This window comes from Loxodonta africana, unplaced genomic scaffold (assembly GCF_030014295.1).
Source record: "Loxodonta africana isolate mLoxAfr1 unplaced genomic scaffold, mLoxAfr1.hap2 scaffold_202, whole genome shotgun sequence".
In the NCBI taxonomy this organism is placed as follows: Eukaryota; Metazoa; Chordata; class Mammalia; order Proboscidea; family Elephantidae; genus Loxodonta; species Loxodonta africana.
The window spans coordinates 403,660-418,867 of record NW_026974942.1 but is presented as its reverse complement, the minus strand read 5'-3'; the positions used below and the strand labels follow the sequence as shown (position 1 = coordinate 418,867).

General features: G+C 43.7%; 1 protein-coding gene across 1 annotated transcript; it reads left to right on the top strand.

The window, feature by feature from the left end:
* Window positions 1-4,165: 4,165 nt before the first annotated feature.
* LOC135229321 (uncharacterized) lies at window positions 4,166-14,780 on the top strand (the record flags this gene model as incomplete). The annotated part of the gene is made up of 2 exons (XM_064278954.1): window positions 4,166-10,471; window positions 12,451-14,780. A coding segment is annotated over one exon (726 nt), but the record flags the coding sequence as incomplete, so codon positions are not given.
* Window positions 14,781-15,208: the final 428 nt, after the last annotated feature.

The following is a 15,208-nucleotide window of genomic DNA, read 5'->3' as shown; positions in this document are numbered from 1 at the left end:
CATGAAAGATGCTCATCGAATTCCACATAAGGTAGATCTCAAAAGAAAGTGACCGAGACACATAATAATCAAACTTGCCAAAATCAAATATAAAGAGAATTTTAAGAGAGGCTAGGGATAAAGGAAGTCACCAACAAAGGAGAGTAAATAATAAAAAACTTGGACTACTCAGCAGAAATCATGCAGGCAAGAAGGCAAAGGGATGACTTACACAAAATATTGAAGGAAAAAAATTGCCAGCCAGGAATCAAACCATAACCCTGGCCCTCTGGCCCTCTGGCCCTCTGGCCCTCTGGCCTTAGCCCTCTAACTCTAGCCCCTAAGCCCTGAGCCCCAAAGCCCCTAAGACCCTAAGCCCTTAGGTCCTAACCCCCAAGGCCCTAAACTCTAACCCTAACCCAAACCCTAACGCCTATACCCTAAACTCTACAACCTAAACACCTACACCCCAAAACACTACACATCAAAACCCTACACACTAAACCCTATACTCTAAGCCTCAAACCCTAAACCCAAACCTCAAACCCCAAACCCTAAACCTAACCGTAAACCCTAATACCTAACCCTAACCCCTAACCACCCTAACCCTAATGACCCTAACTCTAACCCTCGAACCCTAACCCTCTAACGCTAACATGAAACCCTAATCCGAAACCTGAACCCTCTAACTCTAACCTCTAGCCCTAACCCTCTAACCCTAGCCCTAATCCTAACCCTAACCTCCAAACCCAACCCCAAACCCTAAACCTCAAATCCCTAGCCCTAAACCTAAGAATGAGCCTAAGCCTAACCCTATCACTTAACTCTAAACCCTAAACCATAACACTTAAAACCCTAACACGCAAAACCCTAACACCCTTAGCCCTAACACATTTAACCCTAACACCCTAAACGCCAAAACCCTAAACACTAACACCCTTAACCCCAACCCCTAACCCCTAAACCCTAAACTTAAACACTAAACCGTCAAACCCTCTAACCCTAATACCCTAAACCCTAACCCCAGCCCCCAGCCTTAAAGCTCACTCTAAGCCTTAAACCTTAAGCCCTAAACCCTAGGCTCTAAGCCCTAAGCCCTAAACTCTAAATCCTAAAACCCTAAACTCTAAGCCCTAAGCCTAACCCTCTAATCCTAAACCCCAAAACCTTACCCCAAACCCCTAAACCTTAAGCCCTAGCCCTAACCCCTAACCCTAATCCTCTAAGCCTAACCCTCTAACCCTAACTCTCTAACCCTAACCACAACACCAACCCCAACCTCTGAACCCTGAAACCCTAACCCCCTAACCCCAAGCTTCTGAACCCTAAGCCTAAACCCTCTAACCCTAAACCCTAACCTTCACCCCCTCACACCCTCACCTTCTCACTCCCTCACTCTATAATCTTCTCACCTCTAACCCCCTCACCCTCTAACCCCTGACCCTCTAACTCCCTCAATCTCTAACCCCCAACCCTCTAGACCCCAACCCTCTAACACCCACCCTCTAACCCCAAACCACATATCCCAAACAAACCCAACACCAACCCCAACCCTAAACCTAACCTCTAACCCCTAAAACCTAACCCAAACCCTAACGACTAAACCCCAAAACCCTAAACCCCAAACTGCAACCCCTAACACCTAACCTGTAACTCCAAACTCTAACTTCAAACCCTAAACCTAACCCTAACACCTAACCCCAACCAAAAAATCCTAACCCTAAACTCTAACCCCAAACCCTAACAACCCTAACCCTAACATCCCTAACCCCAAACCCTAACCGTTTTTGTTAGCAGCCGTAGCACATAACCACTAGCCACCAGGGTTTCCACGAGCAGTCACAGGAATAGACATATGCACACCCGTGTTCACTGCAACATTATTCACAGTAGCAAAAAGATGGGAACAACCTAAGTGCTCGTCCACAGAGGAATGGATAAACAAACTACGGTACATACACACAGTGGAACACTACACGACAATAAAGACCAATGATGAATCTCCGAAACATCTCACACCATGGATGAATCTGGGGCGCATCACACTGACTAAGTCAATCACAAAATGACATATACAGTGAGAGACCACTATCATAAAAACTCATGAAAACATTTACGCACAGAAACAATCCTTGATGTTCACCAGGGAGACGAAGAGTGGGTAGAGAAAAGCCAACTAAACAATAACCAAAAAAACCAAACCCACTGCTGTCGAGTCAATTCCAGCTCATAGCGATCCTACAGGACAGATTAGAACTGCCCCATAGAGTTTCCAAGGAGTGCCTGGTGGATTCGAACTGCAGACCTTTGGTTAGCACCGATGGCTCTTAACCGCTACGCCACCAGGGTTTCCAACCAAACAACAGATCGGTGGTAACTCTGGCGAAGGAAAGACGGTACACAAGACTGGGGAATCAACCTCAGCCTCACTCTAACCCTAACCCTAAACCACTTGTGCCCGAGCCTAGTAACCCCAGCCCTAACCCCAACCCCCAACCACCTAAAACCTATACCCCTAAACCTAACTCCCAAACCTCTAACCCCCAAACCCTAACCCCTAACCCTAATCCTCTAACCCTTCTGCATCTCTGGGCCTCTCGACTCTCCGTCTATTTTCTCCCTCGAAATCGTACTAACACTCAGTGGAATTTTGAAGTTTGAGCTGTGCTTTGCTTCTTGATGTCTCCACCGGTCCCATCAAGGCACTGCATCATTTGCTCTGCTTCACTATTCAGTTCCAAAACCAAGGCTTAGAATCGCCTGACACTGAACTTCAGCGATTCGGTGCAAGGCCGCGAGAGGGCGCGCGCACCGCCGGTTCTGTTCTGCCCACCAGGCCCTCCGAGCACCGGAACCTCCTGGACCTAAGCCGGGACGACCTGGGTACCGCTGCAGTGGCGACAGCAGAAGCTTTTCTTCCCGAGGGACCCAAGGCCCCAGGGCGCTCTCTCAATACTCCCATTAATGCTATGATTATCCTAACCCACTCCTTCTGCGTGACCTAGTGGGTCCTCTACCAGGCCGAGGCTTCAGGACCCGCAGCCCCCCGCCGTGGTCACGTAGAGGAACCTGCAGGGCCGCGCCCTCCCCGCCCAAGCTCTGCCCCTCCATACCCTGATGCCCTGCAGGCCTCTACTAGGTCCCCACCCAGGGGAGAGTTGTCGCCCCGCACAGGTGGGGGGACACGAGGGAACATTCGGAAACCACCCCTAGGCACGAAGCTGACTGCCCGATTGCCGGTATTGAGACCATGTGAGCAGGGCTGCCCCGCCAACTGGAGCCTGCAGGACATCACTCACGTTTGTCAGCTTCTCACCGCCCTCTGGGCTTGGGGTCCCAGAGCAGCCAATCCCCCGGGGGGGGGGGGCGGTCCATCCGCAGGGGCTGGAAGATCGGGTTGGTGCCCATGGCCGGAGCGCTTAAAACCCTTAGAAACCCTCATAAACCGTCAGCTCCAGACCTTCAAATGTCAGCCCGAGAGACACCTAATCTCCAACCTAAAAAAAAAAAAAAAAAACACACCCGTTGCCATCGAGTCAATTCTGACTCATAGTGACGCTATAGGACAGAGTAGAACTGCCCCACAGTTTCCAAGGAGCGCCTGGTGGATTCAAACTGCCAACCTGGGTAACCACTACGCCACCAGGGTAACCCACTAAACCTACTGCCACCAGGGTAGAGGCTCCAAATCCCGCCAGTGTGAGGAACCCTCAAATCCCCTCAGCACCAGAGACCCCGTCCACAGTGACCGGTACACAGCGCCGCACAAACGTTTAAGTTAACAAACGACCTGGTTGCTCAGGACCCCTTCCTGCTACCCCCACCCCCGCCACCCAGAGGGGGAGCGGGACCCGGCATCCACACTGTTAACAGACACTGAATCGCTGCTGCTTCCACAAGGAGTAGGATCCCCACGCTGCTCCACAGATTCCCAGGACCCCTTCCTTTCCTGGTGGGGCCGCGCCGACGCCACAGCCCCAAGAGTAGACCGGCCAGGCGCGGGCGCGGGGTGCCTCAGCCTCCCAGGCACAGCGCCCAAAACAATAAGGGGCAGCATGGCCTTGGGCGGGGGATCCCTCTCTCCCCTGTCCGTGGCACCCTACGGAGTCTGGTGGGGGTGGGAGGAGGAATGGGGGCGAGTGCCCCGCCCTCAGTCTGGAATCTCACCCTCCCGGACGAACTCTAGGCCTTGGTTTCCCCTCTGGCAGAGGGAGCAGGTGGGGGGCGGGGTGGGCAGGCCCCCATCCCCCAGCTTGGCCCGCAAACCCGCCCCGGGCAGAGTAGGGACCTGGGCGCAGCCCTGGACACGGCCTTTCTCCCCAAGCCCTTCAAGCCCCCAGGCCCGAGGGCACTCCGCAGCTGGATCCCGTGGCTGGACCCCCCTCCCCCGCTGCAAAGCCATGGGGATGCAAATTTCCCGGACCAGCTGCGTCTCCCGGGCCAGAGGCTCCCTCTCGCAGCCCGTAGAGTGGCTGCATCCGCCCGCCCCCACGCAGCGTCCGCCCCCGAGGATCACTCGGGATGGGGTAAGCTGGAGGGGGCGACGCGAGCTGCTAACCCAACGTCCGGACTCTCCAACCTCTGGAGCCCACGGGATGCTGGGACTGGGACCCGCACTCCTGGTGCCTTCCCTCCACACCTTCGAGGGGCCAGGCTTGTTCAGTCTGGGAGCTGGTCCCTCCACCCAGCTGCCGGAGTTTCATACCTTTCAGAGAACACGGCAGGGAAAGCAGCACGAACAGCATCCTCTCTAAGGCGCGCCATCCGGCCCGGACCCCTCACCACCCGTCCCAGCGCTTCCGGGAGTAACTGGCTAGATGGCGTGGAACATGGCTGCTGGCCCGGCCCAGCGGCCCGGGTGTGGGGCGGGCGTGGGGGGGGTTGGGCCTCCAGAGGGAAGGGTGGGGTCTAGAAGCAAGGAGAATGCCAAGGTGTGCGGGGTGAGGAGACGGGAGACGTCAGGAGAGGGCCCTCTCGCGTGCAGAGTTAAGTATTGGAGGTGCAACAGTTAAGTGCTTGGCTAACTGAAAGGTGGGCCGTTGGAACCCACCAGCTCAAGGGTTGAAAAGATCTGGAGATGGGCTCCCGTAAAGATTCTAACCAAACAAAATCCAAACCAGTTGCTGTTGAATCAATTCCGACTCATAGTGACCCTATAGGGCAGAGCAGAACTGCCCCATAGGGTTTCTAAGACTATAAGTCTTTACAGAAGCAGACTGCCATGTCTTTCTGCAAAGAACCAACTGGTAGATTCGAACTGTCCACCCTTTGGTTAGTGGCCAAGCTCTTAACCACGGGGCCACCAGGGCTGTGCCATAAAGACTGCAACCTAGGAAACCTTGTGAGGCAGTTCTAAGTTGTCATACAGGGTTGATATGAGTCAGAATCTCTTGATGGCACACAACCATGATTGTACTAAGAAAAATTCCTCCAAGCAGCTGTCTACATGACCCCTGAAGCACACATGCATGCACGCTATCAAAGCAGTGCGGCCAAAGACAGGAAATTGGAAAAGAGACATTATAGAGTGGGCAGTGAAAAGGGATTTCTGAGGGACATGCAGCTCAAGCAGAGGAGGTAGCATACAACTAAATGCCCTTCTCCTTCTATTGTTCAATGGTCTTGAGAAAGAATGTGTCCCAGGAATTAACTGTAGCCCAGGAGAACTTGAAGACAGCAAATACAGAGGACCAGTCAGGATGCTTCTGCAGTGGTCAGGGTGAGGAGTGATGGTGGTAGTGCAGGTGGGAACAGTGGGCAGGCTTGAGGTGTACTTTGGAGCTTGAGCTGCCAAGAATTGCTGGTGGATCAGATGTATGGGATGAGGGGAACGGAGAATCAAAGGTGACTTCTAGAATTCAGGCTACCATGAGCGCATGGTCACCAGAGCTATTCTCTACCATGTGGAAAACCATGGAGGAACAAACTTGAGAAAATGACCAAACGATTTTTTCTGGACATGTTAGATTTGGATGTCTGAGGTCATCCAAGTGTGAAGAACAGTTCCCAGCTGTGGATACCACTCAGAGGTAGAGTAGTTTTCTGGGTTCTAAGAATTTGGAGATCATCAGCCTATAGCTGATTTGAAAGCCACTGGTGGTGCGATGATTATGCATTTGGGTGCTACCAAAAGGTCTGCAGTTTGAATCTACCAGTCACTCCTTGGAAACCCTGTGGGGAAGCTCTACTCTGTCCTATAGGGTCCCTATGAGTCAGAATCCACTCGACAGCGACTTTTTTGTTTTGTTTTAATACTAAGCTCAGAAAAGTTGTGTGTCAGGGTTGTATTTTTTCACAATACTTATTCAAGCAGTTCGAATCTACCAGCCACTCCTTGGAAACCCTATGGGTCAATTCTACTCTGTCCTTTAGGGTTGCTATGAGATAGAATCGACTCAACAGCAATGAACTTAGTCTTAGAGGAGCCCTTTGTCTGTCAAAGCTGAGAGTTTTACTTCATACTTTTTAAAACTGCCATGTCTCATGTTACGTGGCTACCCTTACAGGAGCATTTTTGGTGCTAACTTGACTTGTTCTTGGTGAAGGGCTCTGTATTCATTTTCTAGGGCTGCCATAGTAAATTACCAAAAACTCAGTGTCTTTAAAAAAACATATAATCCAAACAGTCCAAAAAGCTGGATTATATGAAGAAGAAGGGGCCTCAGGATTGGAGGAAGACTCATTAACAGCCTAGACATGCAGATGACACAACCTTGCTTACTGAAAGTGAAGACGACTTGAAGCACTTACTGATGAGGATCAAAGACTTCAGCCTTCAGTATGGATTACACTTCAACATAAAGAAAACAAAAATCCTCACAACTGGAACAATAAAAAAATCACAGTAAACAGACAAAATACTGAAGTCGTCAAGGATTTCATTTTACTTGGATCCACAATCAACACCCATGGAAGCAGCCGTCAAGAAATCAAACGACATATTTTATTGGGCAAATCTGCTACAAAAGACCTCTTTAAAGTGTTAAAAATCGAAGATGTCACTTTGAGGACTAAGGTGTGCCTGAACCAAGCCATGATATTTTCAATCGCCTCATGTGCAGCTAAAGCTGGACAATGAATAAGGAAGGCAAAAGAACAGAAACTTGAATTATGTTGTTGGTGAAGAATAATGAATATACCATGGACTGCTAGAAGAATGAACACACCTGTCTTGGAAGAAGTACAGCCAGAATGCTCCTTAGAAAGGTGGGTGGCAAGACTTGGTCTCACGTCCTCTGGACATATTATCAGGAGGAATCAGTCCCTGGAAAAAGACATTGTGCTTGGTAAAGTAGACGGTCAGTGAAAAAGACAAAGATCCTCAATGAGACAGATTGAGACGGTGGCTGCAACAGTGGGCTCAAACATCGCAATGAGAAAGGCCCAGGGCTGGGCACTGTTCCGTTCTGTTGTACACAGGGTCGCTATGAGTTGGAACTGACCCAACAGCACCTAACAACAACATCATAAACTCACTAGATCTCCTGGGGATAGAATGTCATATTCAGTGTAGAATAGATAGAGTTTCTTTGTTTGTTTGTTTACCATATTTACTATCACTTACATTTGATAACTTCCACATTCTGTTGGATCGCTTTTCTTTGGAATGGATACAAACGTGCATCTCTTGCAGTCTGTTGGCCAGGTAGCTAGCTTCCAAATTTCTTTGCATAGTGGAGTGGGCATGAACAGTGCTGCATCTGTTCGTTGAACCAACTCAGTGGGTATTCTGTCAGCTCCTGGAGCCTTGTTTTTCACCAGTGCCTTCAGTGTAGCTTGGACTTCTTGCTTCACTACTACCAGTTCTTGATCATATGCCACCTCATGAAATGACTGAAAGTTGACCATTTCTTTTGGTACTGTGACTCTGTGTATTCTTTCCATCTTTTGTGTGTGTGCTTTAAGTGAAACTTTACAAATCAAGTCAGTCTCTCATACAAAAATTAGTATACAGCTTGCTATGTACTCCTAGTTCCTCTCCCACTAATGAGACAGCACACTCCTTCTCTCAGCCCTGTATTCCCCATGTCCATTCAGCCACTTTCTGTCCCCCTCTGCCTTCTCATCTCCCCTCCAAACGGGAGCTGCCCACATAGTCTCATGTGTCCACTTGAGACCAGAAGGTCACTCCTCACCACTATCATTTTCCATGCTATAATCCAGTCCAATCCCTGTCTGAAGAGTTGGCTTTGGGAATAGTTCCAGTCTTGGGCCAACAGAAGGTCTGGGGATCGTGACCTCTAGGGTTCCTCTAGTCTCAGTCAGATCATTAAGTCTGATTTTTTTATGGGACTTTGAGGTCTGCATCTCACTGCTCTCGTGCTCCGTCAGGGATACTCTGTTTCGTTCCCTGTCGTAGCAGTCTTCAGTTGTAGACGGGCACCATCTAGTTCTTCTGGTCTCAGGCTGATGTAGTCTTGGATTTACGTGGCCATTTCTGTCTTTTGGACTCATAATTACCTTGTATCTTTGGTGTTCTTCATTCTCCTTTGCTCCAGGTGGGTTGAGACCAATTGATGCATCTTAGATGGCCGCTTGATAGTGTTTTTAAGACTGCAGATGCCACTCACCAAAGTGGGATGCAGAATGTTTTCTTAATAGATTTTATTATGCCAATTGACCTAGATGTCCCCTGAAAACATGGTCCCCCTACTGCTGCCCCTGCTACTCTGACCTTTGGAGCTTTTGGTTTATTCAGGAAACTGCTTTTGGTTTAGTCCAGTTATGCTGACCTCTCCTTTATTGTATGATGTCTTTCCCTTCACCTAAAATAGTTCTTGTCTACTATCTCATTTGCGAATATCCTTCTCCCTCCCTTTCTCCCCACCCTCATAACCATCAAAGAATATTTTCTTCTCTGTTTAAACTATTTCTTGAGTTCTTATAATAGTGGTCTCATACAATATTCGTCCTTTTGCAACTGACTAATTTCACTCAGCATAATGCCCTCCAGATTCCTCCAAGCTATGAAATATTTCACGGATTCATCATTGTTCTTGATCTATGTGAAGTATTCTATCGTGTGAATGTACCACAATTTATTTATCCATTCATCTGTTGGTGGGCACCTTGGTTACTTCCATCTTTCTCCTATTGTAAACAGTGCTGCAATGAACATGGTTGTGCATATATCTGTTCATATAAAGGCTCTTATTTCTCTAAGATATATTCCAAGGAGTGGGATTGCCATATGCTATGGTAGTTCTATTTCTAGCTTTTTAAGGAAGTGCCAGATTGATTTCCAAAGTGGCTGCACCATTTTAAACTCCCACCAGCAGTGAATAAGTGTTCCAGTCTCTCTACAACCTCTCGAACATTTATTATTTTGTGATTTGGGATTAATGGCAGCCTTGTTGGAGTGAGATGGTATCTCATTGTAGTTTTGATTTACATTTCTCTAACGGCTAATGATTATGAGCATTTCCTCATGTATCTGTTACCTGCCTGAATGTCTTCTTCGTTGAAGTGCCTATTCCTATCCTTTGCCCATTTTTAAAATGGATTATTTGTCTTTTTGTTATTGAGTTTTTGCAATATCATGTAGATTTTAGAGATCAGATGCTGATCGGAAATGTTATAGCTCAAAACTGTTTCCCAGGCTGTAGGCAATCAGTTTACTCTCCTGGTGAAGACTTTGGATGAGCATAAGTGTTTGATTTTTAGGAGTTACCTAATTTCTCTTTGGGTACTTGTACATTGTTAGTAATGTTTTTTGTTACAATCCCACCCTAATCCTCTTTAACATAAAATTACAATCACAAAATGGAGGACAACTACAGAACACTGGGAATCATGGCCTAACCAACTTGGTACACACATTTTTCGGGGGGGACATAATACAATCCATGACATCCACCTTTTAGTATATTTTGGGGACTGGCTCTTTTAGTCAGAAACAGGTTGAATAAAAGTGCTTACTTACCAGCAGTTTCCCGACAGTGTTGGTGACGGATCCCCAGTTGGATACACACAATCACACTGACTGCATTTGCGGTGCCTCAGCAAGTCCCACTTGCCTTCGTAACACTGATCTCTAGAACAAAACACAGCTCTGTAAGCAAGTCAGTTAAAAATAAAGGCATTGGATATTGAACATCACTAAAGACATAAGTGCATATTGGTTCTGTGTTGGTTGCCAGAATCTAATTCTCTTAATTAATTCATATTTTTTGTAGATATTTTTCTTGCTCCATATACCCAGAGTTCTGTGTACATATAATGAACATTCTACACGTAGGTTTCTCACAAATATTACCCAATGTCATTCATTTTTTTGACCATTCACTCAATGTTCAAGAATAAATTGAAGTATAGGAAATATTCTTATGGTTATTTAACTCTAAGGATGAAGAAATTGCATAGCGGGTCTTGGCTCCCTTTAGAAATTCTCTACCTGATGCAGTTCCACACAGCAACACGGACCTTCATCTCAGCACAGGAAGAAAGACAGCTTTGTCTCAATATCTGCCACTGCTCTTCACCTTCTACTAAGGTAAAAATTCTTCAGCCTGCCAAGAGCATTGTTCAAGAATTGGCTTCAAATCTCTCCTTGAAAAGTACAGTGAAAAATCTTATAAAAATGTTAAGTTTTATTATTAGGCAAACCACTATTTTGTCAAATCATCGTCTCTATATAAATTTTTCACCACTATGTGGCTTAAGGCAGCAATCAGGTGTGTAATAATGTGTATATCATTACATTTCAAATTATAAAGTGATGTTCCAATGGTTTAAAGAGTTGGAGGGACTATTGTGGCTAGAGAATATTGAATCAAAAAATATTTTGACATGAAAGTTTCAACAACAAATATGTTCCATAACTGTAGGTGTACTTGTAGATAAATATTTAATGTAATAATTCGGATGGTTAAAAAAGACAAAAACAAATAAAAACACATTAAACAGCAGAATAAGTCAATAGATGTCTATTATCATGACAGATACAAACAGAAAACAAAGAATAAAAAATAAGTGCAGCAGAGGTTACCAGCATTATGTAAAAGAGAGGAGCATCTTGACACCGAAATAAAATAGCTAGATGCTTCAAAATGTGCATCCAGCAGCTTTTCCTTTTAGCAGGTGTTGCAATTTCTGATTTATTGGAATTAAACTAGTTGTCCATGTCATTCACGTATTATTTTAGTGCAATAAATCATTTTACAAGTCCCATGCTGTAGAAAAAATGCTTAAATCATTACATAAACATAGCTTTGCTCACAACTCTTCCCATTCTGAATCCATTACTTTTCCCTTTACCACTTCCTAAATAGCTTTGAAAATCTTCGCAAAGCTGTAAACCCAAGTTCTAGTCCCACCACCATTTTATGTGATACTGATCACTCTGTATCCCTGTGAAGTCTTTTTTTTTTTTTTTACCTCGTCACTATTGTCGACTCAACATGTTTACTGCCTTATTGCGCTCTTTACCTGTTGTTGAAGCCTTGGTATTTACTTTCAAATGTCTTTCTTATTTCTCTACCTTAACAGTTAAAACAGTGTTTCATTTTATTTGCTGTTGTTGTTTTCTTTTATTATATTTCTTCTTGTCCACTCAGAGTTCAGGCATGATTAAACATATGGGTAATTACATTTTTGTGGAGACAGAATGGGATTTAGAATCAAGTTTCAATTACCCGGGTTTTACTTCCTTCATTGACTAACTGTATATCGGCAATACTTACTGACTATAAAACTTAATTTCAACATTTGTAAAACAGGTTACAATCTATGCTTTTTTTAGATATATACATTTTTTAAAATTTCAAAATATAAATTCACCAAAAATGATGTTAACATTTAGATTTTTCTTGTGATAAAAAAACTAAACCAAACCTGTTGTCATCAAGTTGATTCCAACTCATACCGACTCTATAGGACAGAGGAGAGCTGCGCCATAAGGGCTTCCAAGGAGTGGCTGGTGGATTTGAACTGTCGGCCTTTTGGTTAGCAGCCAGGTTGTAATCCACTACATCACCAGGACTCCTTTCTTGTAATAAGTCAGATAAATTGATAAGCTTATATTCCAGCTATGTATTTAGTGCATGAAATATGTCAAAGAGAATTATGTAATGTTTAAAAGTTTAAAATGTAAATTGATCAAAAATTATAATAAATTCCAAATAAGTAAGATAAAATGATTAGCTCCAAATCTCAGTAGGGGTTTAAATGCCTTTGAGACCAGTTGGTGCTCCTGTTTTCACCCATTCTCAATGGCACAAACTCAGCATCAGTCTCTGAATAGTGATTATGATGCTAACCCTGTAGACGATCAGGAGTGGTTAGGCTACTATTTTCACATGTTTTGCTGGCTAATAGATTTAAATTATCTTTACTGTCTAATATTTTTTATCTTTTACTTTTGGAGAACGAAGTCAATTGTTCATGTCGTATTATGTATGGTACAGCCCAGAGTGTTTGTAGTGTTCAATACTTTAAATTTCTCACCACTTTCATCATTACTTTTTTGTATAGGAAACTCAGGAATCAAATATTTTATACTGTCCAGCAATGCTTACACTGTAAGTATAAAGTGGGAGCCATTATAACGTTAAGGGAAATATCATTGATACAATGTTGGCTTTTTAATTAGGCAGATTTGTCTTTGTAATCCCACTCTGCCCTTAATTGGCTGATGACTTTAAGTATGCTTCTTTACTTTCCGTAGCCTTGATTTACTCACCCACAGAATGGGACGATGACCTTCATCTGGAAAGAATATACATATATACATATATACAGACGTATGAAGCTTACTTCTGACAATACTAACAAATATTGCTATTTTTTTTTTTTTTGCCTTCTTTACTCCAAGCTTCTAGACGGTTTACTCAGTTACATTTCCTTCCTTCCTTTCTTCTTTCTTTCTATGCTGCCTCTTTTTTTTTCCCTTTCAGTTTTATTGTGAATTCATAAACGCTAGGTTGAATTTCAGTGTTTATATGCTATTGGGGGTATGCATATAAGTAAGCAAATTTAGCTTCCTGAAATTGAAATGTAGGTAATTCCTGCACTGTCTGCCTCACATGACATGCGAAAGTTATTTAAAATAGTAAGAAAATATAAATATGTTACTTATTATCTATTGAATCCATACATCAGGCTAGATAATTTAACTGTCATGTTGAAGTGATAAATTTATAAATATAGATATTAATATTTTGTTATTAATGTAAGAAGAGTAAGTTAGACACCTAATATGAAGAGCAGGTAAGGATTTCAAAAGGATTGGTTCTCAGAAGAGTAGGACTAGAACAGTAATAAACAAAAGGTAAAATATGTTCGTAGCAGGAACATACAGAAGGTTGCTTCTACAATGGTGTTTAAAATAGAATAATGTATATTTGATTAGACAATCATTTATGGGAATAAAAAGATTAAGAAAATTTATCCTTACCTGCAAAATCTTAGAACCGAAAAACCAAACCAAACCCAGTGCCGTCGAGTCGACTCCACTCCTACTCATGGCGACCCTATAGGACAGAGTAGAACTGCCCCATAGAGTTTCCAAGGAGCGCCTGGAGGATTCAAACTGCTGACCCTTTGGTTAGCAGCTGTAGCACTTAACCACTATGCCACCAGGGTTTCCACAAAATCTTAGAAGCAGCAACATATTCATCATATTTCATCCAGAACATTCCTGATGTCCTGCAGTCATGCATTTAAAGTCATTTTTGCAGAAACATTCATTTTTATAGCTACTTACCTTCCTGGTGATTACATCATTGGCTCATAAAGACGAGAAAAAGAACCAAATGCAATTTGGCTGTCTTGACTGGGTCCCAAAGAAGACTATTAAGTTAAACAAATGAATAGAAACATCTTAAATAAGCAATATCTTCTATGTGCAACTGCTTGTGTGTGGCACCAGGAAAATAAACACTAATCAAGGTAATTTTAATTCCCAGTGAAATGAAACATCATATGGAAACATGGGGATTTTACTCTCCCTTGATAATTATATCATCTAGAATCATCTCATGTGAGATTTTTATCATAAAGGAAGGGTCCATGGAAAGGAAATGCCTGACTGGAGCCCGCTGTGGATTATTCTTAATTGCCTCTCCACTCTCACATTCCCAAAAGGAAGGAGGATATCAGGGCTTAATATGACTCAAGTACAGCATGAAAAAATGGAATATGTTTGCAAATGTCAACACAACTATTTGTAAAATAATTAGATATTTATTAAATCATTTTGTGAGAAATGAAGTGGCTCTGATCAGACTTAAATAAATGGGTTGACTAATTTTTTTTTTGTTGTTAATATTTGAATGTACCATGCAACTAGGTTGATGGAAGTTGTATATAAAAGTTATCCAAATCACTCAGTAGGATCATTTCAAAGAATCTGAAAAAAGTTAGGAAAATAAATTTGAAATACTGTGGCACTATGAGTCAACCAGAATTACAGAGCGTTCAGTAAACTGGAGTAAAAAAAGAACTGAAGGTATCATTTTCAAGTCGATTGTTGTTAGGTGCCATCAAGTCTGTTCTGACTCATAGCCAAACTATGTATCACAGAACAAAACACTGCCTGGTCCTGTGCCATTCTTACAATCGTTACTATGCTTGAGCCCATTGTCGCACCCACTGTGTCAGTCTCTCTCTTTGAGGGTCTTCCTTTTTTTCCACTGATCCTGTACTGTACCAAGCATGATGTCCTTCTCCAGGAACTGATCTTTCCTGACAACATGTCCAAAGTATGTAAGACACAGTCTCGCCATCCTTGCTTCTAAGGAGCATTCTGGTTGTACTTCTTCCAAGACAGATTTGTTCCTTCTCTTGGCAGTGCATTCAATATTCTTTGCCAAGGCCAAAATTCAAAGGTGTCAATTCTTCTTTGGTCTTCCTTATTCATTGTCCAGTTTTCACATGCATATTAGGTGATTGAAAACACAATGCCTTGGGTCAGGTACACCTTAGTCTTCAAGGTGACATATTTGCTTTTCAACACTTTAAAGAAGTCCTTTGCAGCAGATTTACCTAATGCAATGCGTCTTTTGATTTGTTTAATTTTTTAAATTTTGTTGTGCTTTAAGTGAAAGTTTACAAATCAAGTCAGTCTCTTACACAAAAACTTATATTCACCTTGTTACATACTCCCAATTGCTCTTCCCCTAATGAGACAGCCTACTCCCTCCCTCCACTCTCTCTTTTCATGTCCATTCCTCCAGCTTCTAACCCTCTCTACCCTCTCCTCTTCCCTCCAGACAGGAGATGCCAGCATAGT